Source organism: Staurois parvus, unplaced genomic scaffold, assembly GCF_062004578.1.
Source record: "Staurois parvus isolate SC_StPar_1 unplaced genomic scaffold, SC_StPar_1.0 ptg000249l, whole genome shotgun sequence".
In the NCBI taxonomy this organism is placed as follows: domain Eukaryota; kingdom Metazoa; phylum Chordata; class Amphibia; order Anura; family Ranidae; genus Staurois; species Staurois parvus.
In genome coordinates, this window is record NW_028318045.1 from 364,013 (window position 1) to 391,885 (window position 27,873).

General features: G+C 40.9%; 1 protein-coding gene across 1 annotated transcript; it reads left to right on the forward strand.

The window, feature by feature from the left end:
* The first annotated feature begins 2 nt into the window (after nt 1-2).
* Nucleotides 3-27,664, forward strand: FBXO7 (F-box protein 7). The gene is made up of 10 exons (XM_089680644.1): nt 3-148; nt 2,227-2,367; nt 6,822-7,092; nt 10,964-11,191; nt 14,805-14,949; nt 16,547-16,630; nt 20,155-20,250; nt 22,196-22,372; nt 22,970-23,007; nt 25,744-27,664. Exons 2-10 carry the CDS (start codon nt 2,246-2,248, stop codon nt 26,080-26,082), a joined length of 1,500 nt encoding a protein of 499 aa, XP_089536770.1. The 5' UTR covers nt 3-148; nt 2,227-2,245; the 3' UTR covers nt 26,083-27,664.
* Nucleotides 27,665-27,873: the final 209 nt, after the last annotated feature.

Genomic DNA, 27,873 nt, shown 5'->3' on the forward strand with positions numbered 1-27,873 from the left:
CGCTCAGCGCAGCATTGTGGAAAAGTGCATGGCGCAGAGGGCTACTTCCGCCCCAGAGCAATATGGCGAAGACTGTCAGCTGAGGACCGGTCACGTGATAGAGAGTAGAGCCGCGGTCCGTGGAGTCTGCAGAGGGTCCTGTGTGCAGGTATATAGAAAGAGAGAGAGAAAGGAGGAGAGGGGGCTCTCTGCTTCCCCCTGCTGGGGGACACTGGCATGCCAGGAGACTGGGGGTGTATGTATGTGGAGGCGTTGCCTATAGCAATCTCAATTTGTTGCTGGGTGGAATCTGGCACCTGATTGGTTGGTGAGGAGAGCCTTCTTTTTCACTGCTTCTGTTTCCTGTTTGTGTTTATGGTGAGTGGACAGAGGCTGGGCCAAAGAGCTTGCACTTTTCAAGTCCTACCACTTTAGGCTTGCCACCCCACCCATTTAAACCTGAACACATATGAACTACACAGGTTCTGGGGCTGACTAAGGTGGTAATTAAAGTCACTTGATGCCTTTTCTGCATTAAATTAGCGTCAGAACCTGTGTAATTCATATGTGTTTGGGTTTAAAAGGGTGAGGTGGCAAGCCTATACCATTTGGTATTTTGGAAGTAAGCAAACAGATGAAATACTTATAGGGGAGCTGTTTTACCTGCCACACGTTTTATATTTCTGTCCATCCATTTCTGAGAATTACAGAGCACTGCCTAGTCCAGCAGGGCAGGACATTTGATTTTTCTCTGTTGCAGCTGAGTAAAACCTACAGGTCTTGTCCCTCCCCTAGTCTGCGATTGGACAGTTAAGGGGAAGCAGCACAGTGATGAGCTCCTCTTTCTGTCACTGCTCTCACCTCCTATCAGCATGGTTCTTGTCGTGCTGCTTCTCCCTCTCCCAGCCAGAGCTCTGCTGTACATGAACTGCAAGAGCCTGATGCCAGGTTACATTCAGGAACTTACACTGCTTGCATTAACCTCCCTGGCGGAAATCCCGAGTGTGGCTCAGGGTTACTTTACAGTACCAAAAGCGGAAACCCCGAGCCACACTCGGGATTACACTGCAGTGCTCGTCCTGCGATCCCCCGATCCTTACCTTGTCCTGCGATCCCTCGATCCTTACCTTGTCCTGCGATCCCTCGATCCTTACCTTGTCCTGCGATCCCTCGATCCTTACCTTGTCCTGCGATCCCTCGATCCTTACCTTGTCCTGCGATCCCCAGATGTCCTACAGCTGAGGGGCGTGCGTGTGCCCTACCAGCACCGCCATTGGCGGCTTCACCTGTCGATCACCGTGTCCTGGCCAGCTGCTCCCTCCACAGCCCAGAACTCCAGTGAGCGCTGGGGGGGGGGGCGGCAGAGCAGACAGCGGCGACTGACAGTCACTGCTCTCTGCTCAGAGCGGCTGTGAGAACTCAGCGATCAGCAGTCATGCTGGCGGGGGACAGATGCAACATTGGAACAAAGCTGCACCCACCTTGGTAAACAAAAAGCCCTACTTTTAATCCATGGATGCTCAACCTGTGGCCCTCTAGTTAGAACTACAAGTCCCATCATGCCTCTGCATTTGGGAGAGATGATTGTAACTGTCAGTCTCGCAATGCCTTATGGGACTTAATCCATTCTCATCATTAAGGTAAAAAAAACATCTGAGTGCAGCTCCCCCCCCCCCCTTATATCCGAACCCTATCTCGATCCAGCGATTTGCATGAAAGCGGCAGCACTCTCAGCTCTCTCCCTCCTCATAGGCTCAGAGACAGCAGCAGGAGCCAACTGCTGTCAATCACAATCAGTGAGGAGGGAGCAGGGGGCAGGGCCAAGCCACGCTCTGTGTGTCTTCTGGACACAGTGGCTTGCTATAGGGGCACTTGGCAGGGAGAGGAGCCAGGAGCGCCAGCGGGGGACCTGAGAAGAGGAGGATCGGGGCTGCTTTGTGCAAAGCCACTACAAAGAGCAAGTAAGTGTAACATGTTTTTTATTTTAAAAAAATAAAACTTTTGGTTTACAATCACTTTCTCTTAGTCTTGGGTTCTCTTGGCTTGCTGAACTGAGATATTGTATGTGTTGTGAAATCAGATGCTGATATGAAAGTGAAAGTTTCTTCTGTCCAGTTAAAATGAAAGTATTCTAGAAGATAGTGTGTGGGGAACCAGAGACTGCTGCTTTAGAGAGGCCCGATGACCTTGCAAAAAAAAGAAATATAGGACATTTGTGATTTATTACTGATGGACATTATTTGATAGGACCGCCCCGGAAGGCAGAATGAGGCTTCGGGTGAGAGTCGGAGGACAGACAGGGCGACTGGAGCTGGAAGAGGAGAAGCCGACGTTGGGAGATCTCCGTAGGAAGCTGTCTGTATCTTTCCTACCTTCATTGGGGTACAGGTGTGCAAGCCTTTTTTTTTTAAATATCTCATTATTAAATGGAATCTGTTGTCCTATAAAGTTGTTTTGTTTTTTTAGTGATGTACTGTAAGTGAACATGATCAGCTTCCACCTCAACAGCAAGGTGCATCTATGTACCTGTGCAGGGAAAATAGATAATACACTAATCAGCCATAACTTAAAGACCACGCACCAAAAATTGAGTAGGTCCCCCTTTTGCCACCAAAACAGCCCCGACCCATCGAGGCATGGACACTTCTAGACCTCTGAAGGTATGCTGTGGTGTCTGGCATCAAGTCGTCAGTAGCAGATCCTTTAAGTCCTGTAAGTTGCGAGGTGGGGCCTTCATAGGTTGGTTTTGTTTCCCAGCAGATCCCACAGATTCTCGATTGGATTGAGATCTCAAGAATTTGGAAGCCAAGTCAACACCTCAAATTTGTGTTCCTCAAAGCATTCTTGAACCAATTTTACAGTGTGGCAGAGCACATTATCCTGCTGAAAGAAGCTACTGCCATCAGGGAACACTGTTTCTATTAAGGAGTGTACTTGGTCAGCAACAATGTTTAAGTATTTGGTACAGGTCAAGTAACATCCACATGAATGGCAGTACCCAAGGTTTCCCAGCTGAACATTGCCTCCACCAGCTTGCATCCTGGTGCCATCTCTTCCCTAGGTAAGTGATAAACACACATGCAGCCATCCACAGGATTTAAAAGAAAACGTGATTCATCAGACCAGGCCACCTTCTTCCATTGCTTTGCGGTCCCGTTCTGGTGTTCACATGCCCATTTTAGGTTCTCTTTGGCTTTGGACACGGGTCACCTTGGGTACCCTGACCATTCTGTAGTTACACAGCCCCACACACAACAAACTGTGATGCCCATTTTGTTTCTGCTTTCAACACATCAACTTCAGGGACAGCATGTTTACTTGCTGCCTCATATATTCCGCTGACTTTCACATGCCATTGTAACAAGATAAGCATGTTATTCAGTTAACCTGTCAGCGATCATAAAGTTATGGCTGATCGGTATATACTTAACTTTCCATGACTTAGGGCAGCACAGTGGCTAAATGGTTAGCACTCCCACCTGGCAGTACTAGGGTCGTTTGTTCGAATCCCAAGCACGGCACCACCTGCCTGGAGTTTGCATGTTCTCCCTGTGGCTGCGTGGGTTTCCTCCAGGTACTCCAGTTTCCTCCCACGCCAAAGACATGCTGGTAGGTTAATTGGCTCCTGTCTAAAATGGCCCGAGTATGTGTATGTATGAATGTGAATTAGGGACCTTAGATTGTACGCCCCTTGAGGGTTAGGGACTGATGTGAATTTACAATATATATGTAAAGCGCTGCATAAATTGACGGCGCTATACAATTACCTGAAATAAGTAAATAAATAAATGACTTCCTCCCACTGTGCCTAGGCAAGGGTGACATCATCCTGCTTCAATCCAAATCTTAAAAAAAGCAGCCCAGATCTCGTGAAGAGATGATCCTGCACTGTGCTGCAGCGCCTTCTCGTGAGATTTGCGCTACTCAGCATTCCAGGGATCTTGTCAGCTGGAGGATGATGTAATTCCTTGCATTACAGAATATGGTGGGGGATAAGTAAATTATTTACCTATTTAACCCCCACGGGTACTCTTATGCAGTGTATCTTAAATAAGAAGACCTTGGCAGTGAGGTCAAAGGTTGGTTTTAAAGTGGAAGTGAACTCTAGAATTTGTGCCCAAAAAAGTAGGCAGAAGGCAAAGGAAAGTTTCAGAACTTGCCTGTGTTATAACAGGAGCTGATCTTTTCCCCATTGCTGACTTACAATGCCTTATTCTGCACTGTGTCACTGTGTGAAAGTTGCCATTTTAGTAGCAGCAGTTTTCCTTTCTTAAGTCAGAGCCTCCAGCAAGGAGTACCTTGAGCAGCACATTAGTGACATCACCAAATGTTACTCGTAATCTTCTGAAAATAGCTGAGGCAGCAGTGCCTTATATCTCACACTGCAGATATACAGCTATGAGGATGTAGATACGGGAATGCCTAGGCACCAAGCATACAAGGAAGTGCACTGTTTTTTCAGGAGGAATTGCAGACAAAAAAAATCCCATTTGTTTAGGGCAGTGCTTCGGCACAAGTAACATAGGTTTTTAGATGTTACTTATAACATATAAAATCCTAACTTTTAGTGCTCAGTTCCATTTTAAAGCTCAACTCCAACCAAATAAAAAATTAATAGCATGGAGTAAAAATAACATTTCTGTTTGTAACCTCACCAGGAAGACTTTTTCTTACTTTCTGTCCCTGTGACATCTGTATAAGGCCCCATGTACACGGGACACTTCTGAAAGATGGAAACTGGCTGCTGGAAAACGTAGGTTAAAAAATTTCTGTTTAGCTGCGTTTGCATAACATGTTTATGTGCGTTTGCATTTAGAAGAGTTTTTTAAAGATCAGCATCATCAGGAGAACCTCCCAAATGCCCAGAATACAAAAGTTGTAAATTATTGACTATTTCAGACTGTTTCACAGAATTACAGAGAGTAGAAGCAGAAATAGCAGTAGGTGTTGAAAATAGCTTAGGTGTGAGTTGCTCATTAACATTTCTTTTGTTTCCAAGGGTGGGAAAGGTGACTGGTGGAGTGAGTCATTAAGGTCACCTGGCAGGGGGTCATCATGAGGAATTTGAGGTGTGAATGGTCATTAACATATCTTTTGTTTCCAAGAGTGGGAGAGGTCTGAGGTGTGAATTGGTCATTCTAATGTGTGACAAGCTTGGTAGGAACATCCTGTGTTCAGTGTTTTGTCCATCTGAGCACCTTGAAAACGCTTTGCATGCATTTTTCATGAGGAAAAAAGGCTTTGGACAGCATCGGGAACTGGAAGAGTTAAAAAAAAAATTTTCAAATGCAAACGCTTATAAACGAGATTTGCCGCATTTACAAGCGTTTTGCATTTGAAACGCTGATAAAATCGACTGCTAACTTAAATGCCTTTAAATGACTGTAAATGAAGATGTGTACATGGACACATAGGAAAACATTATGGTGAGTTCAGGGCTGCTGAAAAAAACGCTGAACAGCTCCTAAACATGAGTTTATCAGCTGCAGTGTACATGAGCCCTAAGATGTAGGGGAGGGGAGAAATGGTTGTGACTGTGTCAGGAAAGCACAGACAACAATATAAACACTGTCAGACCCTTCCATACACTTCGAAAAATATGTTTAGTGCATGTCACTGCCCATATCAGCACTTCTTGTCCTTACTATAAGTCTGCTGTTCAGAGTCTAGTGGCAAGATAATATAATGGTAGAATACAGGTAGTTTTACTAGCAGTAGTGTAAAATAATTTTACTGTGTGTTTTTTTTTAAATTAGAACATGGTTCTTATGTACACATTTTATTTGGATAAAGATCCTAATTTAAATATAGCCACAAAGGTTATAAATTTACTTTGTGTGCACCAAATGTCTTTGAAAATCCATATATTACCATGCAAAGTAGCAGTGACACCATCACTGTGCTGTACATAGCCTGTGCAGAGCGCAAAGCTGTGGGAGGGGCTAAGCAGGAGAGGGTGGAAACAAGACCAGTCACCCTGCACAGAGAGAGCGCAGCAATGACCGGTCTTTATTACAGGAAACTCCTGCACAGAGGCAAAGTTTAACACTGAATTACTACAGAGATCTGGAAGAAATACACAAAGCACACCAAAATTCAAGGAATAATACACATGCATGTTGTTTTTACACTACATTTGCTTTTCTGGAGTTCAGCTTTAAATTAAAGGGCGACTTCACTTTTGTTGATCAAAAAAACAACTACCTCTGGGTGATCTATGTACATTGCAGGGATTTAACAAACTTTGCAGCAGATTCCTACCTTTAGTTGCTGTGAAGGAATAGCTGTTTGTTTCACTATGCTATTCTATATTTATAGGCTAATTCTGAAGGAAGATTCTGATTCATTATAATCAGCTGGTGCACTCTGAGTGCTCTAATGAGAAAAGCTGCAGGGTCTGCATCCCTTTAGAAATATTTAACCCTTTGGGGAGTGTCTCACCAAAACTGGCACACTGATTACCCAGAAATCTGCACTATAGTAAAATTTTAGGCACTCCCTGTAATAGGAATTTCAATCACTCAAGTGGGAAATGTCGTCTCTAGGGGTGCCTAAGGTTGCCATATTGCATTGAATTTTATGGAGAACTACAGCGGCTTTAGATTGAAAAAGAAAGGTAATTTTTATTATCGTTAAATTACAATATGACTTCTGTAGCAATTGAAATGCTATATATTTTTTTATTAGCTGTATTTTTTCTCCATGACAGCAGAGTTACCTTTTAAGATTGTTATCTAAATAAAGTGCATGCAGTAGCTGTAATCGTTCTCATAATTTTTCTCTTTTATATGCTGGAAAATTGTAGTTCATGCTGAAATGTTGAAAGTCTTGTGTTTTCACAGTTCAGATGCAGTTTTCACCATCACTCTGAATGGCAAGGACACCCTGACTGAGTACCAGAATACTCTGGAATCATGTGGAATCATATCTGGAGATCTGATAGTTCTCCGAGTTCCGGACTCAGAGCTTGTTTCAGGAATTCCATCACCAAGCACTCAGCCTGCCCTGGATCAGCGCCAACCCGCTATCTCTAATGTTGAAAATGTCCAACCAAACACAAGTCACAGTGACCAGAGGCATGATTGGACACCAGTAACACAGAGCTTACCAGAGGTGGGTGGCATGGCCTGATGCACTTGTACTGACAGAATACGGGGGTTGCCAATGATGGACTGTTCATAAAGGAATATCTTCTGATTCCCTTCTTTCCATCATACATCACAATGTCAAGAAATGCACCTGCCCTTCAGTACACAGATAAGTGCAATATCCTTTGCATTGCAGTGTGCTGCACTGAGAAATAATAGTACATGCACATTTTTTTGTGCATTGAGCCTCTTTAAAAGGAATGAGTTGCTCTAATGCAACATGGGGCAACTGTCACAAAATGCAGACAAAGGTGTGAAAGGGCCCAAAACATTGATTTCATGGTAGTCATCTTTGTCCAGTGGTTTCAGTACTTTTTTTATTCACTTTTAGGCTAGGTTCACATCTATGCGAGTGGTGCCGCTGCGGGTCCGCACGAAAATCCGCGCAGCCGCACCACCCACACAGAGAAATGCGGACCCATGGGCGGGTGCCATTAGTTCTAATGGCACACTGCCTGCACTGGAAAAAGCAACTGTACTGGGAACCGAGGTTCCCGTGCGGGCTGCGTTTTCGGAAGGAGTGCAGGGACTTCTTATTTGCTTGTCACGGAGCACGGGAGTCCATTCAAATGAATGGGCTCTCGTGCCCGTGCAAAATGCGGCCCGCATGGCCGCATATGAACCAGGGCTTAGGAACAATCAGGTTTTGGAGCAATGAGTTTCCCTAGTGTAATTAGATTTCCCAGTGAGATTTTGAATTAAAGGTTCTCAGGGGACACCAATATACAAACAAACATCCGATGGCCGCACTTCCAGTAAAATCTCCTTTATTTCTTCTTATAGCATATTCCACAAATATGACTTTGATACAGGACTCCAGCTAACGCTTTTCACATTCCACTACGGCTTAGTCATAGCTCTTTTTGTTTTCTTTTTTGTTCTCAGTGGACATCTCTTGAGTATGCATGGGGTTCTTACTTGGCTGTTGGGTCAACATATTAAATACCGTAAACTCAAAAACCAAATTTTTTTATATTGCAATTTACCAATCCTTAGATGTGGTGGCTGTATTAGTTTCCTTTTTTTATGCTTTTTTTTTCCCTTCATTTCACCTGGTGATCCAGCCAGTATCACACTTCCTGTCTTATAGCCCGTACACACCTTACGAAAATCATGCAAAAGTTTCCGATCGGTCGATTATCTGTTTGTTAGTATAGTGCTTTTGACACCTGATTCCGACTGTTCGGGTGAAAAAAAAAATCGAAAGTGTAAGCTAGAAAAATTTTATCCTACATGAACACAGTGTCCAAATGGCATTCAGTGTGTACAGTAATCATACAGAAATCAACAAATAGAAAAAACAACGTATGATCAGGAGCAAAGAATGACCCCACACTTCCTCTACTATGCTAGTATGTAACTACATTTTCCGATGTTTGCCTTTTGTATGCCGAGAATTTTCGTAGACGTTAATACAACTGTCGCTTACATCATAATACGCCCCGTAGTGGAAAATCAGATGATCATTCATCTTATTTTCTCATAGTGTGTACTAAGCATTAGGGCTTCTGTATTTTGGATGAAACAGTAAAGCAGATACCTTTTTACATTTTCAGTCTAGGGGAAGGGTAGTGTCAAGCTGACGCCTCTGTGTTTTTGATCTGCCAGCGGGCTGATCAAAAAAACTGAATGGATTTCATTGGCTATAGGTGCTGATCGAATGAACAATTTACCAGCATTCCCATTTGAGAGGAGTCAATAACAACTGACTAATAATAATTAAAAAAACTCCTTTTGAATAGGAACAGCCACCGATGGATTGAAATTCGGCCATCCAGATTTGGATATACTTGACTAGCAAACTGAAGCTGAACTCCAGCTAACACTGTTAAGCAGTTACAGCAAACTGTTTTTTTTTTTTCTTTGGGATAAATGTTTTTCATAAAGGGAAAAAAGCTGACCATTGATCTCGGAATAAATGATGTCCGTGCGGGGCTCCATCGATTTTAAATGTGACAGCGGCTTCAGGGGAGAAGAACCCCCTGAGCGCTGTCACGAGAGAAAGCGGAGGCTCTGGGGGTAGGAAGAGGTGCTTTGGAACATGGAGCATGTTACGTTACACCCTAAACACTGCTTTACAGCTGTAATTTAATTAATGTTTGTTTTTGAGTTTAATACCGCTTTAAGAAATACTGTGTTGGATGGAGAGCAATAGACAGGAATCCAAAGATAAACTATTGTTCACATTAGCTGTTAAAAACCCAACTCAATTCAGGGGTTCTGAGGGCCTTTTTCAGGGCTTTAAATGTTGGGTATAGAAAAACCCGGGTAACAGGAGGGAGGTATCTCAAGTCTACAGTCCTCTTGTGAAGGAGAATAAAGCCTTTTTCAGGTATTGGTTTAGCACCCTATTCAGGGGGCCTTCACAATCCTCAAAATGTGTTGGCTTTTGAACAGATACTGTGAGACATTAAATTATACTGTATACAGTGGGTATAGAAAAAAATCACCCCTCCCCCTTCTTTAAAATAATCGCATTTCATTGCTTTGCAGTCTGAATTGAAGACAGACACAGTTTTTGTTTTATCCAGCTATATTTATTTAGTGCAACTTCTAACATCCAAGTGAAAGACATAACACCAAGAAAACAAAAATAGGAAAAAAAAACAGAAACAGGAGCCTGTATGCAAATAAAGAGTTTTGGCTTTACTCTGAATTTCAAATCTGCAGAGGTTGGAACGTTTGCATCCAGAATGGTCAGTTAACATTCTCTGAAGTTGTCCTGCTATTGGTGTTAATATAAAACTTCTCTTTTGAGAAAATTAGCACAACCATTCACAAGGATCTTTGTACTGAAAAACTTAAAGTCACATCTGCCACCTTGGCAGAGGAACTTGTAGACAGGGCCAGCACTACCACTGGAGAAACGAAGCAGCTGCCTAGAGTGCACTGCCAGGGCCGCCGACAGGGCAAAACAGTGGCCCTGCTTTAACATTTATTATATTTTCCCTGGGCCACATCAGTAAACCAGAGGGGTCCAGGAGGCGAGGAGCAGAGAGGGACTCTTTTAAAATCAGGCGCTGGCTGCTAAAGCTGCCCTACGTTTTGCAATGCTGATCAGTGGCAGGCGGCCGTGGTTGCTCACAGCCTGTCACTGGTGGAGTGATTCTTTCACTGGTGGAGTGATTATCCCTTCCTCCGCTGAAGGTGGTTGAAGAAGAGGCTGTGGCCCGGCAGCAGGAGATGATTCAACAGGTGGCCGAGGACACAGGCAGCAGTGGGAACCCGGTGTACAGGCAACCTCACAATTTCTATTTTCTGAGGAACAGACAGAGACGGGCGGACTGACAACTCATGGGGCCCCCGGGCAATAGGGGATCATGGGGCCTCTGTGTCCTTGCCCAAACTCAAAAAAGCCTATGAAAAAGGTAACGGGCATCTCATGGGGCCCCCTACTGACCCCGGGCCCTCGGGCAGTGTCCGAGTTTCCAAATGGTCAGTCCTCCCCTGGACAGAGATATGCTGTATACAGACAGACATAAAGCACCTTCTGTAGTGTGAGAGCATCATAATGATAATCACATAAGCACAGTGAGATGCTTCCTATTAGTTCTTATTTACAATTGTGTGTGTGAGAGACATTAAAAATAAGCAGCTGAGCCACACTTTTGCCACCTCTCAACCACTCCCCATTATGCTCTGCAGGCTTCAGTGCAAAAACGTTTATAAATTCACACTTTTTATTTTGTTAATGTGGGTGCATTTTTTTATATTTTTTCAAAAGAGAGGAACTTCCTTTAACTAGAAGAAAGAGTAGATTGCTGTAAAAACTGTGCTACATCATATGGTGCCATAGAAATAAAATAATGTCTTTGTCTTTAAATGTTTACATTTAGAAGCCCGTGGCTAGTTCTTATCATGGAGCAGTAACCGAGGAGGAGGCCTCAGTGGAAGAAGAGCCTCCTTGCAGTCTGGCAGAGCCAATGCTGATCAGTGAATCTGTTGATGGGAAGATACCCCACTCCCTGGAGTCTCTCTACCTATCCGCTGGTTGCTCCAGTCCTAACGATGCTCTGATAGTGGTCATCCATGTACTCATGTTGGAGACGGGCTACATCGTTCAGGTAAGCATCGGGGACAATATGGAACTTATAGGCCAAACAACTGAAGATGAATTAACAGGTTTTATGCATATAAATAGTTTTAAACAGCTTTGCCTTGAGAATCCTTTTAATAGTTTCTGTTTACAAAGACCTTTGCCTGACTCCATCCAAAACTTTTAAAAGTAAACGCTATCTAAATGGCATTTAGTTTGCTAATGATGATGCTGTCTGTCATAAACCATAAAAAATAATATTAATATTAATTATAATAAAAAAAACTAAATCTCAGTACAGTGCTTCTGGTCTTCTACAGCCACCTCCTGTCTACATGCACTACAGCAGTGGCTGCATGGCATGCCTAAGAGTGGATTTCATGATGGTAATACCAGTAGTCTGTCTCTGTAATGCAGGGGTGCTCAACCTGTGGCCCTCAGAGCCCTCTGATGTGGTCCTAGACTTCAAACCAAGGAAGCGCGTTTGGTGCGCTTTCTGGAAGCACACCAAAACTTCTGAATGCAGGAGTTTTTGGCGCTTTGAGAAAGTGTACCACACTCGCAAGATATAATAGAAGTCTATGGCAAAGCGCAGCTAAACGGCTGGAAAGCCGCAGGTGCACTGCATCCATGCTGCTGGTAAACCACAATGCATCAGTGTGAAAGCAGCCATGTAGGTGGTTCAGGACAGTAAAGGCTCATTTGCGGTTTGGGGAGAGTTAAAACTCTTATAGTTGAGTTGTGTTTTTACCATTCCTCCAACCACTGGTGTAGTTTTGGTGGTTGCCATTAAGACCCTGCCTCATGCTCCTAGGGGCCCATGCAGCCTCCCTGTCACATTCTGTTTTACTCTTGGACAGGAGGGGTGGCTAGGGAGCTATATACAGGAACCAATCATCTCCATTTTCCCCCTGCAACAGCTGAAAGCTGGCTTTTCATTTTCTCCCTCCCACCGGCATTTAGTGGTTGCAGAAAGAAAATGCTCATTATTCTATTCAAAATAGAAAATTTTAAATTCTGAACCATTTCATTTCATTGTGGCCTGCGACTGGTTTCCAGATCACTTGAGTGGCCCTCACTCCTCAAAAGGTTGAGCACCCCTGGTGTAATAAGTGTTGAAATGGCCACTTGTAGTCTCCATTGAAAGCAAGTGACAGGGTGGCAAGGAAGGTACACAAGTAGGAGATGGGGATGAGGTATTGTCACCCTTTAATAGAAAGTTCAAGGATCTTTATCGTAAGATAATCAGGAAGATTTAATAAGATTAAAGATCATTTTTGAAATTACATTTGTTGTATGTTATGGGGTATTTGTAGAATTTCAATACATAGAAGTGTGTCTTGAATATTTGGAATTTAGATATACTTTTTTTTTAGTGGCAAAGATTCCCATAGCTAATGCTTTGCTGAAATTAGCCGTATCACAGGCCCAACTGGTCAAGATGTCCTAAAATGTTAGCTGTAGGAATCCTCTTTACTATATATGATGTACAGGATGCCAGGAATGGGTCCAGGAAACACTGTTTGGGTTATGGTCCCTTTAAGAGGGACAGTTTGAAGACATTTGAGTACTCCAGAATTTTCACTAATGCAGGATGAGGGGTTCCAGGGCAGTTCGGTTGAAGAGGACTTATTGCCAATACTCCCCAGATTGCTAAATCCTCATTAGGGACCCAGAATTTTAGAGGTTTGCAAAGTTTTGAGAGGGAAGATGGTCCAAACTCTGATTACAGGGACTTTAGAGGTTAACCATGAGTGAGCTTAGGACTGCATTATGGTTGCTGAACTGTGAAAACCTTCTCTTTGGGACCTCCAAAGCAGATGGGAAACCCTAAACTCCAGAGTGGGACTGGTGTAGTGGTGGTGAGCCATACTCTTGTTTTTCATTGTACCAAAGTTATTGACTCTTTTGTGTTCATTTGTTAAGTTGTTTTTGCTCTCTGTTTTTGTTTTCTGGATTGTTTTTACAAGTGGCTGGTGATGATCCTGAGCCCCATATCGGAATGATTATATGCAGTCTAAATATATTTTGCAGACGTACTTCCAATCATGCAAATACTCCACAACTTACAACAGTATTACCATGTTAAAGCTTATATGAAATTTAATGATAGGGTTTACATCTACTTTATTTTAGTTTTGGATAGAACAAATGTCTGTCAGGTTGGTTTACTGTAGTTCAGAAGTTCTGGATCCCAAATTGACGCAATCTGATAATGAAGATTTGTTAGCCAGTTGCAGACTCTGGATGTGATAGACATGCCCAAAATAGTGGTCATCATTGTACACAAGGCATGTGTAATACTTCCAGTCTTTCTTGCTTGCTTCCAGGTCCTCCCCTGTTACAGTACTTGGCAATTCAGTTCTGATTAATGGAAGTGGCATTGCCCAGAACACAGGGAAGGTTGTGACAGCTGGAGCTGTAGAACTAAAGCAGCCTAGCAGTGTTTATCAACAAACCATTGTTTCATTTTGTATTTGTTTATTCATCTATAGATCAAAGGGTGAACTTCATCTGCAGATGAAGTCAGTTAAAGCAACCTGATAAGTTATTTAACATTAATTAAATGTTCCTCTGTTTAACCTCGCGGCCCGTATCAAATGCAAGCGGCGGGGTCTCTCTGGCGGGATACTGGTGTGGGGCCGCCTTGACTCCGCTTTTTACCGTATCTGTCCCCCGACCCTCTCTCTTCTTCTCCCTCACTATCTTTACAACTGACTTCTCTTTTTTTTCTTTTTTCTCTTCTCTGTAGACTCTTTTCTTCTTCTTTTTTTTTCTGTTTGGGTTTATACTTTTGGTTATACGGAGTTACCATACTTTGTTACATGTATTTCGTCTGGGAATGCTTCCCGCGAACCTGTGGTTTTTTTTTTTTTGCTTTTCTATATACTTCCGTAATATGTGTTATTGAAACACTTCCATTTTTCTGTTGTTTAGACTCATTTTCATTCATCTGCATGGACTATTGACATGCCTATGATGCTTTTCTATCCACTTATTTGTCCATGTTATTATTATTTCTCATGTTTTGTATTGTTAACATTGATGTAAAATATAATAAAGACAAATTTGTCTTTAATTGTTTAAGGATTGCGAAAAAAAACATTGTTGCAAGACAATATTCACAAAAAGAAAGTTGTGTTTGTCCTTAATATATATTTATTCTGTTTTTATCTTAAGCAATGACAAAGTTATCACCGAATAAACAGGTCCATAGCAGAAATGTAACAATTGCTCTGGTCCATAGGGGATGAACAAGTGTGAGAGGCGAAGTGGACAAAGTTTGCAATGTGGAATGTCACAACTTCAAAGTGGTTGCTCTTCTATTGAAAATACTTTTTTATAGAACTTAAGGGTATGCAAAAAAGGCAGCTTATGCTTTATGTAAAAAGTCAAGCCAATGCATCTCAGGGGACTTTTTGCAGAATGCCTGAAATGTGTTGGTTTCCAGCCACGGCAAGAAGTGATGGGACATCTCTTGGGGATGCAAACAAAACAAAATTTAAAACACTTTACATAGGGAAGTGTTAGAACCCCTGTGAAGTTGTATTGCTGTCCAGTTTTTCCAAAACTAAAGAAAAAACATTTTGGCTGTATATGCACTTTAAACCTTTTTAATCCAGATTATGTTTCTTCTCTAGGGTGCTGAAGGAAAGGGTGCATCTATGCCCGAGGGCTGGCGGCACAGTGACGGCATCTACAAGCTACGTTATGCTCACCCCCTGTGCGGAGACAGTTCTGCTCTTCTGGCCTGCATGCCTATGAGCAAGCTCCTTGTTATCAATGGTGACGTATATGTATAAAAATATTGCTTGGTGTATGTTGCAGAGGCTCTGTCACCTTTCTCACCCAGGGCAAAATGACAGAGTTGCTTGCTCTCTCACCCCTTCACCCATTTAAAGTTAAACTCAATCCCTCCAGTTGGAGCCATCAAAAATACACAGCATGTCTCACTATGTGGTAATTTGTGATCTCCTTACAAGATGCTGTGCTGGGGCTGGACTGACCATTTACCACACCCAAACACTGCTTCTGCTTAGGAATTAGGCAGTGGAGCAGCAAGGCAAAGGGCAGTGAAAATGGGTCGGGGAAGTCTCTTTCCAGAGACTCTGTCAGTTTGCCCTAAATGAGCAAAGTGAGTCTCGTTATATATGATCAAAATATGCAAGCGAGCGCTAAATGAGAATAAATATATAGTAGCTGCTAGCACTCAAGGTATAGGCAACAATCCCAACGCAAACAAGTGCAGCTCTAAATATGAGTATGTAAACAAACTCATGGCAGCTATAGCAGCACAGTTTACCTTTCTTAGTCCTGACTGTGAGCTTCTTAGTAGAAGCCACCCAATGACTTCTGCGTTTAGTTAAAAACAGCCCAAAAAATGTTTAAAAGCCCCCCCACATACATGCACATATGAACACAAATTCGTGCAGCAGATGCATATGCAAATGTTGATTGTGCCACACATAATAGATATCACTGTGCACTCTAGAGTAAGAGTAATAATTGTACGGCTTTCATTGACTGTTAACTTTCATTTCATAAGCTGCAAAGACTTTTAAAGCGTTGCCTGTGGACAATTTTGAGTACTGGAGGTTTTCACCGTTTCACGGGCGTGTGCAATTTTGAAGATTGACATATGTAGTAGTTATTTATTTGAAGCAACTTCATATTTAATATTATACTAAACAATTTTATTCTGCAGGGTGTCTGATTTTAGGAAGTATATATGGTTACTTTTATCATACAAATTAGCAACACAAATAGTTGCAAATCAAGCTGCATCTCCTTAAACTTTACTCAGAAAAGTCTGTCTTGCTAGATCACATCATGCTGGTCCCTTTTGCAGATATAGCTCTGCAAAACAATGCCTCTGCGACAAGTTACTGTGTATATGACACCCTTGTTCCTGTGATCCTGGGTTGCCAAACTGTGACAAATGTGCAAAGGTCTGCGACCGATTTATCACTGTAGATGAGACAGATTTCCACTGTAAGCAGACACATAATTAACCCCTTCATGTGGAAGGTAAAAGAAACTTTAACTCTTAAACTCATTTTTGCAACTTTTGCACATGTTCGTAAAACTGGATATACCTTTGCAGCTACTTTTTGCCTTCATGGGCAAAATATGTGATCACTGTGATTGGATGCCACGGTGATCAGGAGTCTGTCCCACCAACTCCAGATCATCACTGCACTGTCACAGTGCTGGGGGTGCACAACTAAGCAGATGAGGAATGAATATTTAACTCCATGTGTAACTCTATAGTAAATCTGTCACATAATGTATGTCACTGCTTGTGATTAGCATTGCCTTGCTGAGTGGCAGAATTGAAAGTGTGTATTCATGTAAAAAATATTGCGTTGCTTCCGGTTTGCAGCTGCTGTGAACATGAACCATGGAGTGAAATGTGTGAAGACCCTTCAGCTGCCTACCAATTCTTTCATCAACTTCCCTGGACCAGGTGAGTTGCGTCTATGTGGATTTCAAAAAATGAATTTACAACCTAAGGCCCCTTTCACATCTGCAGACCATACATTTCATCAGTTCAGTCAAATTGTTTCAAAGAAAAAAATGGATAAACTTTACATCAGTTTTTAAATAGTTTTTTTTTCTTTTACACCCACTACCAATGCAAAAAAAAGACCGTTTGTCAGTTTAAATCCGTTTTCCGTCCGTTCTGTTTTTTTCCTTGTTTATTACCTATAGTAGTATTAGTGCAAATTCATTTACGATTTGTCTAATAGTGTATGTGGCGTATAGAACTTTCAATATGCTATCAAAGGAAAAAGAATCACCATAAAATATATCAAGCAGTTTTATTAAACTAGATAAAATAACAATGGACATGCGTCCATAAAACTAATGTATTGTATTTTAAAGATTTTAAAGTTTATGGTCACAGCAGCATATACACCACTATGCTGGTTAACAAAATGTATGTCTCATATCTTGGAGAGTATATTTAACTACAATGTTTCATTGCCCAGAGAACCAGGTCTAGGTAATGCCACTTGACAACAACTTTATGTCTATTCAGTCCTGAAGAAGCAGATTTTGCTCACAAAATGTGTCTGCTTGAGATATCCAGTTAGTTAAAACTTTTTGGATTTATTTTATATTGCTTCCTTTCATTCCACTTTTAAAGGCCTATTTTCACATACCCTGTTTAAGTTATAATGAGGGATGGTGATGGTGAAGGAATTAATATCTCATTTCAGGTATTTCCATTCCCTGTACTCTTGAGAATATGGTTTTTCTTGATCAACTTTTTCTCTTCTACACTGCTTCCAGACCTTTAATCTACCTTGCAGAAATCTCCCGCACTCCGCGTTGTTGTCACAGCAGTTCCCCCGAGTTTCCAGTCAGGGAGCATGCACACAGTCTCTAGCCAAAGCCCTTACAGCGGGACTACATGTCCCATGAGCACTTGCACGTGCATTGTATGGTTCATGCATGCTGATGTTTCAGAGACTTTCTGTTGGCCATCTGTCAATCAAAATAAAGTAGAAAGAGAGGTAAATAAAACAGACATCCTCGTAGACATGTACAGAACAAAAAAGTTTGTTAAGTTTTGATCCGTTATTTTGTTTAGTTAAATTAATTTAATTCCTTTCATTCATTTTCGGAATTTGTTTTTTTTGTTTTCAAATTCGATTTAACTCAATTCAACCGAGCTCAAAAAATTTCAACTGGCTTCCGAATTTGAATTGGCATTCGAAATTCAATTTATTGTATTCAAAATTTAAATTTCGGAAGATGGTTATGTTCTTTCTAGTTTATTTGATTGAATTTTATTCTTTTGTTTCTATTCTATTCTATTTAATTCTAATCTATTTGAATTCAAATTTATTCTATTAGACTGTTATTTGCTTTCTATTTTATTCTGTTGAATTATATTCTATTGTATTTTTCTATTCTATTTTATTCTATTCTTTTATGTTGTACTCTATTGATTTTCTATTCTGTTCTATTCTTTTCTATTCTATTTAATTTATTTCTAATTCAAATTTTGTCCAAATTTCCTTTCATTATTTCTGATTTGTTACTATTTTAATTTGGTCATTGAGACCTATGAATAACAAAAAAATTTTTGAATTCGGAACATGTCTACTCTTACACTGCAGGCTCTCTATCTTGCATGTGTGCATGCACAGAATGTCATTACATCAGTGTAAAGTTTTTGAGAAACACTCATGTAGCTTTGATGGGCTTCATCATACTGCGTATAAGTGAATGTGTCCACTGGAATTAAAATGCATAATTAGCTCAACAAAAGTACTTAAAGTTAATGACATAGAAGAGTCCCAGTTAGTGTGACTAACTTTTTCTCAGTTGGTTTAATAACCTGCACTGCAGTGCTCAGAGGGAAATGCTCAGATTATGCTTGTGGTAATTACAGGTCAGTGTTTCTAAAGCTCACTACACACACTTCAGTCTAGCTGTATGGTCATCTTTAGATCTACCAAGAACTATGTAGTGCAAGGGCCAGCCTGATTGGATACAGGATGAATGGATTATTTAGGTAGGTGCTTATATTATATAGTTTTAATAAATGTAAAGAGATTGAAAAGTCAAATTGTAACGTATTGTGAATTAGTGCCAGTTCACACTGATGCTGTGAGAATCTGATGCGGCTTCACAATACGGTATCACAGTGTGTTTTCTTCTGTAACAAGTGCAAATTGAATGTGATTTCTGAGGGGACTGGGCATAGCAGGAGATGAAATACGCACCACACCCACACTAAACTCACACAGGACACTTTTTTGGACCGCATCAAATTTGCACCGCATATATCTGAACAGCCTGCATTGGATATAATGCTTTTGTAGATTACATGCGAATCTATGCTTTTCGGATTGCATCTGATCTGCATAGAATTTGCATCAGTGTGAACTAGCACATATATGAATGCTTGCAGGCTTCTGTAGCTGTGAGAAAAATTCCCAGCAAACAACACATACAAAATGAAAACAATCTGTACGAAAAGAAGTCTCTAGCTTAAGTATTCTTTTGAGTTCCTGGACCAGAATAAGTATTTAGTAAGTGAAGTCACAACTGTTGATTTGCATCATTGGAAAAGCAAAGATGCACACAGTGATGGCAATGCCCTCTAGAAATTTGTCAGTGTTAATCCAATCTGTACAGCTGAAGAACTTTGAACTCAGAACTATATGGAGCTCATCAACATTTTGCTATTGGCTGCCATTGTATGGATTGTTTTAGTAAATTCTTATTGTGGATCTTGTTTTTTTTTTTAATACACTTTTGGGGTTTGGCAAAGCTGGTGGGGAAGGGGGAACATCTAGTTCTTATGCTGGGTACACACGGGCTAAATATCGGAGGGTTCAGCAGGAACTGGCTGACATTCGGTCTGTATGTACAGTTGTCTTTCTGATACAAGCTGGTCTAACGACTGGCTTTTGTCAAAGGCTCATGCTGGAAAACCAGCATCATTGCTGGCTGCAAGCACTGATCAGTGTGTTCTGGCAATAGGGGCAGTCCCCCTGTCAGAATACAAAGGCACAACAGGGGAGATTACCACTCTAACATCGCTTACACATGTACAGAGATCTGTCAGTTTTTTTCATTCAGCCAGTTGGGTTCAACGAAGAAAAACTTTACATATGTACCAGGCTTTAGCAGTTGGAACTTTTCTTTCCACGCTGCTCTGCATGCTTTTCTGAGGTCAGTGATTCAGAAAGTAGCGAATCCAGAAAATCAGCATGGTATCCAGTAAACTAACATTTTAAAGAAAGTACGTAATGTCAGGTTATATATAAATTTCATTTGCTGGATTTCTTTAAAAGCAGTTCCTAATTGGTCTCTAGTTTGCCAAAGCACCATGTACCATATAGAATTGCTTTTTGTTTCCTGTGTGGACAGCGTTTAGAACTGAAGGCAGAATCCTACAATAGCATTACTAACGCTGAATCTTGTGCGATCTCTCTAATGTTCTGTTAATGTGTCTTCTGTTTATTAAAGATAATAATGTGAGCTCGGTGTACAGGGACCTGCAGAGATTATCACGTCTCTTCAAGGATCAGCTTGTCTACCCATTACTGGCTGCGACACGGCAAGGTAGGCTAAAACAGTGGAAGATTCCTTTGTTTGACAATCAAGATATTAAAGTGCATGTCAAACCACAACTGTCTTTTTTTTTTTTTTCTTGTTGGATAGTATTTACAGCAATCCAGGGCTCTGTACAGGGAGATTTCCCATGATTTCCTGCTGTCAATTTTTTGCCATATAGGAAGTGAGGGAAATACCAAACAGCAACACAGACAGAAAAAAAACACTTTTCTTTAGTATAGTAGGTGGAGGCTAGAACCCCTGCCAGGTTTTTTCCTTGCTTGTGCCCCTGTTGCAGATTTACATCACTTCATGTCTGGTGAAACTGTTGTCAGCAGGACAGACAGTAAGCCCCATTTGTCATGCATTTCCTGAAGCATGACAACGCTCAGCATAAAGATTCCCATTATATTCAGGGCCATTTCACACCAGATTTAGCACAGCTGTAAAACACACATCAATGGAAGGACATCTGAAAAACAATAATTTCCAATGTGCCCTATTCACACCAAAACACTGTGTTGATCTGTATTGTGCTAAAATGCAACATGTATGCATTTCAGTGTAACATAGCGGATGTCAACGAAATGCAGAGGATATCCTGTGAAAATGCAGTACGCTTTTACACGCGCTAATATGCATGTCAATGGACATCAAAATGTATGTAAACTGATATCAGCACGCGACTAAAATGGATGGAAATGTACATCCATTTTCTATACATTTTAGCGCAAGTCATTGTGAATTGGCCCTCAATGTTGCTAGTTCACATGTGAGCATTGTGCAGCCACTTGTGTGAAAAAGTGCATGAACTTTTCTTTTAGCAAAATTGTACATTTTTAGCCCCACATACTCATTTGCTGTGCCTGAAAATGCACATCACAAACATTTGACACCTGAACTCCTTCTCCTAGCACCCCAGACCTGTGAACAAAATGGGGATTTCAGGAGGGGCCACAAAAACCTTTGCAACCCCAATGATCCCATTACTAGGACTGTGAAAAGAGCAGAGGGCATGGGAAATTGTCATAATGGTCATGGCTCAAGATCTCTGATAGCACCAGATGCAGCAAGACCACCCAGAAAAAACAGGAAGCGGACACAACAACAAATTATGTCACAGATGATACTTCTTTCCATAGGCCAAAAAAAATGAAGTTTGAAAATATGTGCAAAAGGCTTCAAAATGACCATTTGCACGAAAAAAAAAAATGCAAAAAAAAAATCAAAATCCTCTGAAAAAGCTACTCTCCTGGGTGAATGAGGGCTTAGGGGATGCTTTCCAGAGGAGTCCCAGATAGCTGTAAAAACCTGACAGATGGCTTGCTCAGGTTCTGCTTTAGAATATGACAGGATCATTATGGGTCAGCTAAAGAGCCGTAGCAGCCTGCCTTGAGGCTCATTTTGTCTGACTGAATCCTCACACTTAGCCATCTGAAAAGGTGCCTGTGCTCTCACTTAAAGGATTTAGGTCAACATTGCCCTGATGAAAGGGACATAGATCAAAATGTATAGCCCATTAAAAGATAAAATATCAACTTTTGCTGCAATATTCACCTCCAATCCAGAGCTGCTCCCCACAGTCTTCCTTTTTGGCACATCTTCTGAGCCCAGGTCATCCTGGACACACTCCACCCCTTCAGCCTGAGACTGGGCAGCGAAAGGAGAAGCAGCACAGTGATGGGCAATGCTCTCCCCTCCTATCTGCATGTTCCTTCTTATCTCATGAAGTGATATTTTTTATTTAACAGTTTTTCCTCTCACAGATTGAGTTTTTAATAAGTTGATACCAGATAAAATTCAGATACTTTTGCTGATATTAAAAAAATACATTTTAATGATGTATAAATGAATACAGAGTTGCACAAATTTTTTTATCCATAGGGTCTTTTATAACTGTCTAGGGTTTATGTTGTAAATGAATTTGACTAGCTCAGTGTATGTTCTCTCACAGCCCTAGAACTCCCTGATGTGTTTGGTCTCCTGGTTTTACCGCTGGAACTAAAGCTGCGTATCTTCCGCCTTCTGGATGTGCGTTCACTTCTCTCACTTTCTGCCTCTTGCAAAGATCTACATGGAGACACGAAAGACCCCACCATGTGGAAGTTCTTGTGCAGAAGGGATTTCCGAGGTGAGTTATTAATAATATGCGAGTGTCATTTTTACATTGGTAAATTAGATCTAAACCCAGTCATTAAAATCTGATATGCTGTAAGTTTTAACATATTCGAGAGAAGAGGAGTGGGAAGGGGGCTTTGTAGTCCTGTCCTATGGTGACAACACTATTCCTCCATAGATACAATACAGTAGGTAAGTGTTGTTGCCCTAGGACAGGTAGATTGTTACTGGCAGGATGGCCATGTAAAAATAAAGGGATAAAAGCCTGAAAAAGAAAAGTAATGCAGCCACCACATTTCAGGACTGGTAAGATGCAATATATAACATTTTTGTTCTTGGGTTTAGATACAATTTAAAATAAAAACACAAGCTAATGCATTGTTCACCTATACCTTTCCACATACCTTCCTTTGTAAATTCTGTCCTTACCAGGCTGTATATATACGTTTTCTAGAATGTTTCCTCCAGGATTGTAAAGTACTTTGTCATACTGTAGTTTAGAATACTGACTGGAAAGGCTAAACTTGACTTTTGTGGTGAACAAAAAAAAAAACAATCCCGTTCTGGTCAATTTTACAATCTGAGTTTCAATGGTTCATGTTTATTACAGACCGACTTTCAAGGACCCCACAGACAGACTGGAAAGAGGTGAGCCTGTGCATGGAAAAACAAGCAGACATTAAGGGCTCTTGTACATGGCCGTATATTTAGGCGTATGAGCTGCAGTGTATTATTGCCCATGGACACGCATTATAAGAAACACTGTACATGGGTATACACGTGGAAACCCCAGCACTCATATTCACATGTGTACGGACATATTTTTCAAAGCATACAATGTTATGGTTTGAAAAGTACTACTGTACACATGTGCGAGTAAGCGTCAGTGCTGGAGGGTTTGCTTGTGTAGATGCATGGTATTTTCTGTAATGCATTCCTATGGGCTAAAATATGCTGCAGCTGTGGATCCTGGTCGCCACTACTACAGATGTTTTTGTACGCCCATATGTTGTAAAATTAAGGCCATGTGCAAGAGCCCTAGTATGAACTTGTCTTATTTGCTTCTTTTTGGTATGTGAATTACATTGTATAATTAAAAGTGTTTTTTTGTATCAATATGTGTATAACAAATATCTGTTACTGTGCCAGAAATCTTGTGAGTTGATAGCTTCCTCTACTTTTTGCTGTGCTGCATTCTTATCAAATACATTTCATCTGTCTTTTAGAACTACAAAGCACCTTTCCCTATATTATAAAGAAAGAGGATAGGGGGAGGTGCTCTGTAGTCCTGTCTTAGGCCGACAACACTACTGTTCCATAGATAAAGTACAGTAATTGTTCTTACCCTAGGACAGAAAGTGGGTTTCTGGGAGGATCACCAGTGAAAATAAAAGAAAAAAGCCTGATAAAATGAAAACTAATTCAGCCACCACATCGAAGGACTTGTAGCTACAATATATTACAATATATATATGTTTGTTTTTGGGTTTAGGTATGCTTTAAAGTGGATTTAAACTGTATCTGAGCAGCACAAACTGAAAATGCTGTTTAATTCATTTTTAATATTCAAGCAAACTCACCTATCCATTCATATCTCCATACTTTATCTTGTTGAATTATCACTTTGAAAAACACTACCTTAGAATTTCTAGCTGTGGCCATCTTGTGTAAAGGCAGATGCTTCATGTACCATTTACTTTCTGGAATCCATCTGCCCTTAGCTCAGGCATGCAGACAGGCGGCTGAGAAAGCCCTCCTCCGGATGGAAATAATAAAAAGCCCATGAAGACTCCTGGGATGTATGACATCATGTTGGCCTAAGCCAGAAACAAGAAAGCAACTGAAGAAGTGTAAAAAAATAAAAAGCTAAACATGCGACTATAATATACCTTCCTATTTATTTATTATTGCTAGTAGCATAAGGATTAAAAACAGTTAATGTTGTGTGGCAGAGCGAGGCCACTGTGTGATATGGCAGTTTTGGCTAGATTTTGGAGAAAACAGGCACACTAATTGCACAGGTATATGCTGTCTTTTTAGTAGAGCCAGAGTTAGGCTAGGTTCACATATGTGCGGGTGCCGCCGCTGCGGATCCACACGAAAATCCATGCAGCCGCACCACCTGCACAGAGAAATGCAGACCCGCTGGTGGGTGCCATTAGTTCAACAGGGTGTGTCAGACCTCTGAATAGAGACCATTGCTTCGGTACAGAGAGCAGGGCTCCTTCTCTGCAGAATGCTGGCAGAGGACAGGCTATTCTACTTGAACTGTGGCTACTTTCTACCGTAAAAAAACAAATTGTAAGATTTTGCACATCTTTTGTTTGGATGAACCTGGAATATATTCAGCTGATTTGAGCAGAAAATTTAGCTGGGTATTTGGAGTGCCTCATGCGTTTGTGCAACGCCACGTGCAGTAAAACACATGTAAAATGCACATATTCTGCTTATTTACATGTGGTTGCACTAACTTCTAAATAAGCTGGAAACTGATGCTAAACTTCAGCTTGCCATTTTTTTAAATAAATAATAAATCACCCCTCGGGGTGATCTATGTACATTGCAGGGATTTTAACAAACTTTGCTGTAGATTCCTACTTTTTTTGTTATTCTGAAGAAAGAGCTGTTTGTTTGTCTGTGTCCTTGTGGAGAGTGAATCTAATGGGAGTGGTTTCATAATTATCAATCAGCTGCTGCACCTGCAGGGCTCTAATGAGGAAAATTGCAGGGTCTGCATCCTTTTATTTTCTGTTGGTAGTATTTCACCAAAAATGACATTTTTGTTGGAGGGGATGCCTGAAATCTGACTTGTATCTTAGTGCAGACTTCTAGGAAAATCAGTAAACCAATCACACAAGTAGGACATTTTGTTTCTGGGGGGTATTCTGTACACATTCTGCCATAGCCATATTGCTCTGCATTTTGCAGAAAATTACAGCGCTGTAATTTTTAATAACATTCAATTACAATATGTCTTGTGACCCAATTGTATATGCTATAAAATTTTTTTTTTTTTTTTCTTAATTTGCTATTTTTGACCCTTTTAAAGCATAGTGCATGAACATACACTGAAATGACTAGTGTAGAACTCTTCTTCATACGGTTTAGGTGTAATGTTTAGGATTGCTATTTTATGTACAAGGATCTGTACACTGAGGTTGCTGTAAGCTCTTCATTTTTCCCTTTCTTTTGACTATGTAGTTGTAGGTGTGACGGGCAGGTGCCAAATATTGTATTTGTTGAGCATAAATTATCAGGAAATACAGTGGTATGGAGGCATTTGGTACTACTGTTACCGGTATGTTAGTTATACGCATGTATAGAAATATTACATTTTTATTTGCATACTTCTCATCCCTCACCTCTTCTTTTTATGTTCTACAGCTGTACAAGGCGATGCATAAAGCAAGAATGAGTCGGATGACTACACATCACATTTTCCAGCCATTTCCTCCTCCACCCTACATGCCTAACCCTTTTGTCCTTGACCCATTTCCACCCAACTTTCCCTATCCACCTGGCATCATTGGAGGTGAATATGATGAGCGCCCCATACTACCCATTGCTAGAGACCCCCTTTCTCTTTTTGTACCTGGCAGAAGACCAATGATGGACCCCTTCCAGCCTCTGAGGCCTCGCATCAACCCTAATTTACCAGGCCCTGGTGGCTTTCCACCAAGGAGGCCAGACAACCGAGGGGCTTTCATGCCAACGTTCTTCTAATAGTGGATTTTCTGCACAGAGGGTCCATTTTATGTTTCACTCCTTACTAAGGCTTGGCTATAGGATGGCAGAAGTAGTGGTTAAGGTTATATCTTACACTTGGTTAAGAGACACATAATTCTTGGCTATTGAATGCATATTAAAGTATAAATTCAGACATTTTTTTATTTTAGATAGAGTGGGTGAAGATTAGCTCCACTGTTGGGTTTTAACTGCTATCCGGGGCTCTATTAGAAAGGATCACTTGCAAAAAGGAAGTACAGGCAAACTTTCAACAGGGACCCAAACAGCATAAAAAGCTAAAAGGGGTTCTAGCCTTCTCCTACTTTAGTAAGATAACAACATTTTAATTTTTGCTTGTGTTTTCCTTCATGTATTTCTGGGGAAATTTGGCTAGCAGTAAAATGTTTAATCCTTCCCCATATCTAAAATAAAAAAAGTATGTTTCGGCAAGAAAAACACTTTAAATATCTGGAAAGCTTGTGGTGAAAGTGTTCACTGATAGATTCGGAGGTGCCTGAATTTGTGAATATGCAAAACTGTACTTGTTACTCCTTGCCAAACCACCTTGGGTTGGGTTGTCCTCTGTATTCTAGGCCTGCATTATATGCAGAAACATCCCGCAGAGATGCTGGTTTAAAAAAGTAACAAAGCAACACCTGCAGAAAAAGAGGGTGCTACCCCCCCATTCCTCTGATCTTCTTCAGAGAAGCGTCTTCAAATCCAACACTTCCCGATGCCTTTTTTGCGCACTGTGGTTTCTCTCACTGGTGGTGGGGTAAGTTAGTACAGAGACCAGTGTCAACAGACTTGAATGGGTAAATGCAGCATGCTTTTGACATCAGTTTGAGATGCTTGTGAGATCATTTAGAATTTATTGCAATTACAGCTACTTTTGTATTGCCATAGACTTGATTAATGAAGGGTTATTAATTAAGGGCCGATTTACATTTGTGCAGTGCAGTAACAGGAGTTACAGTGTATTGCCATTCATTTGACTGACACACAAATGCACTAAGGAAATGGAGTGTGCTGTGTTCCAAGAAAATGGTAATTTCCATTTTTATACATGCTAGGGTGTGTGGGCAGACCATTCATTTCAACAGACTGCCTTAATGCATGCCATGTTAATGGGGGGGCTTGGATAGTGTTGGGGAAAAAAAACTTCTATATTTTTTTTTCCATGAAATTAGGGAGATTGTTCCTTGTTTCCTGTTCCAGTGAAGCCTGTATAAGAAATGAAAGGTCCAGTTGTAGCTGAAAGAGGAGGCAAACTTTCTAAACAATTCTAATTCTATTGATAAATGTGTTTTTGTCTCTGTCATTGTTGGAGAGATTTTTCGAATACTTATTCCTGACAAGAAAGGGGGAGAACTCTTCCCAACAGAAATGCAGATGAAAATCAAAACCTGCCAGAGCCTCTACCCCCTGCTCATTCTACTAAACATGAAATTGAAAGCTTTATCTGGAGTTGGGCTTTAAATTTCTCTGCAGTGAAATAGATTGTAAGCATAACAAGATGCATTTAATTATAAATGTGAATATAACATTTAAAATAAATTTCATATACTTTTTGTGTCTATATGAAGTTGAATATGTAATTCAAACGGTACACATTTGACAGTTGTCTTTAATGTCTAAATCTTATGCGATAAATGAAAAGAAAACCCTCTTCAATTTTGAAGCATGTTTGCACGAAGATAAAAGTGGACCTGAACTCAGAAAGTGAAGGTTTGTTATCCTATGAGGAACATCTAGAAGTGTTATTTCTGCCTAAATTGTCCAACAGCT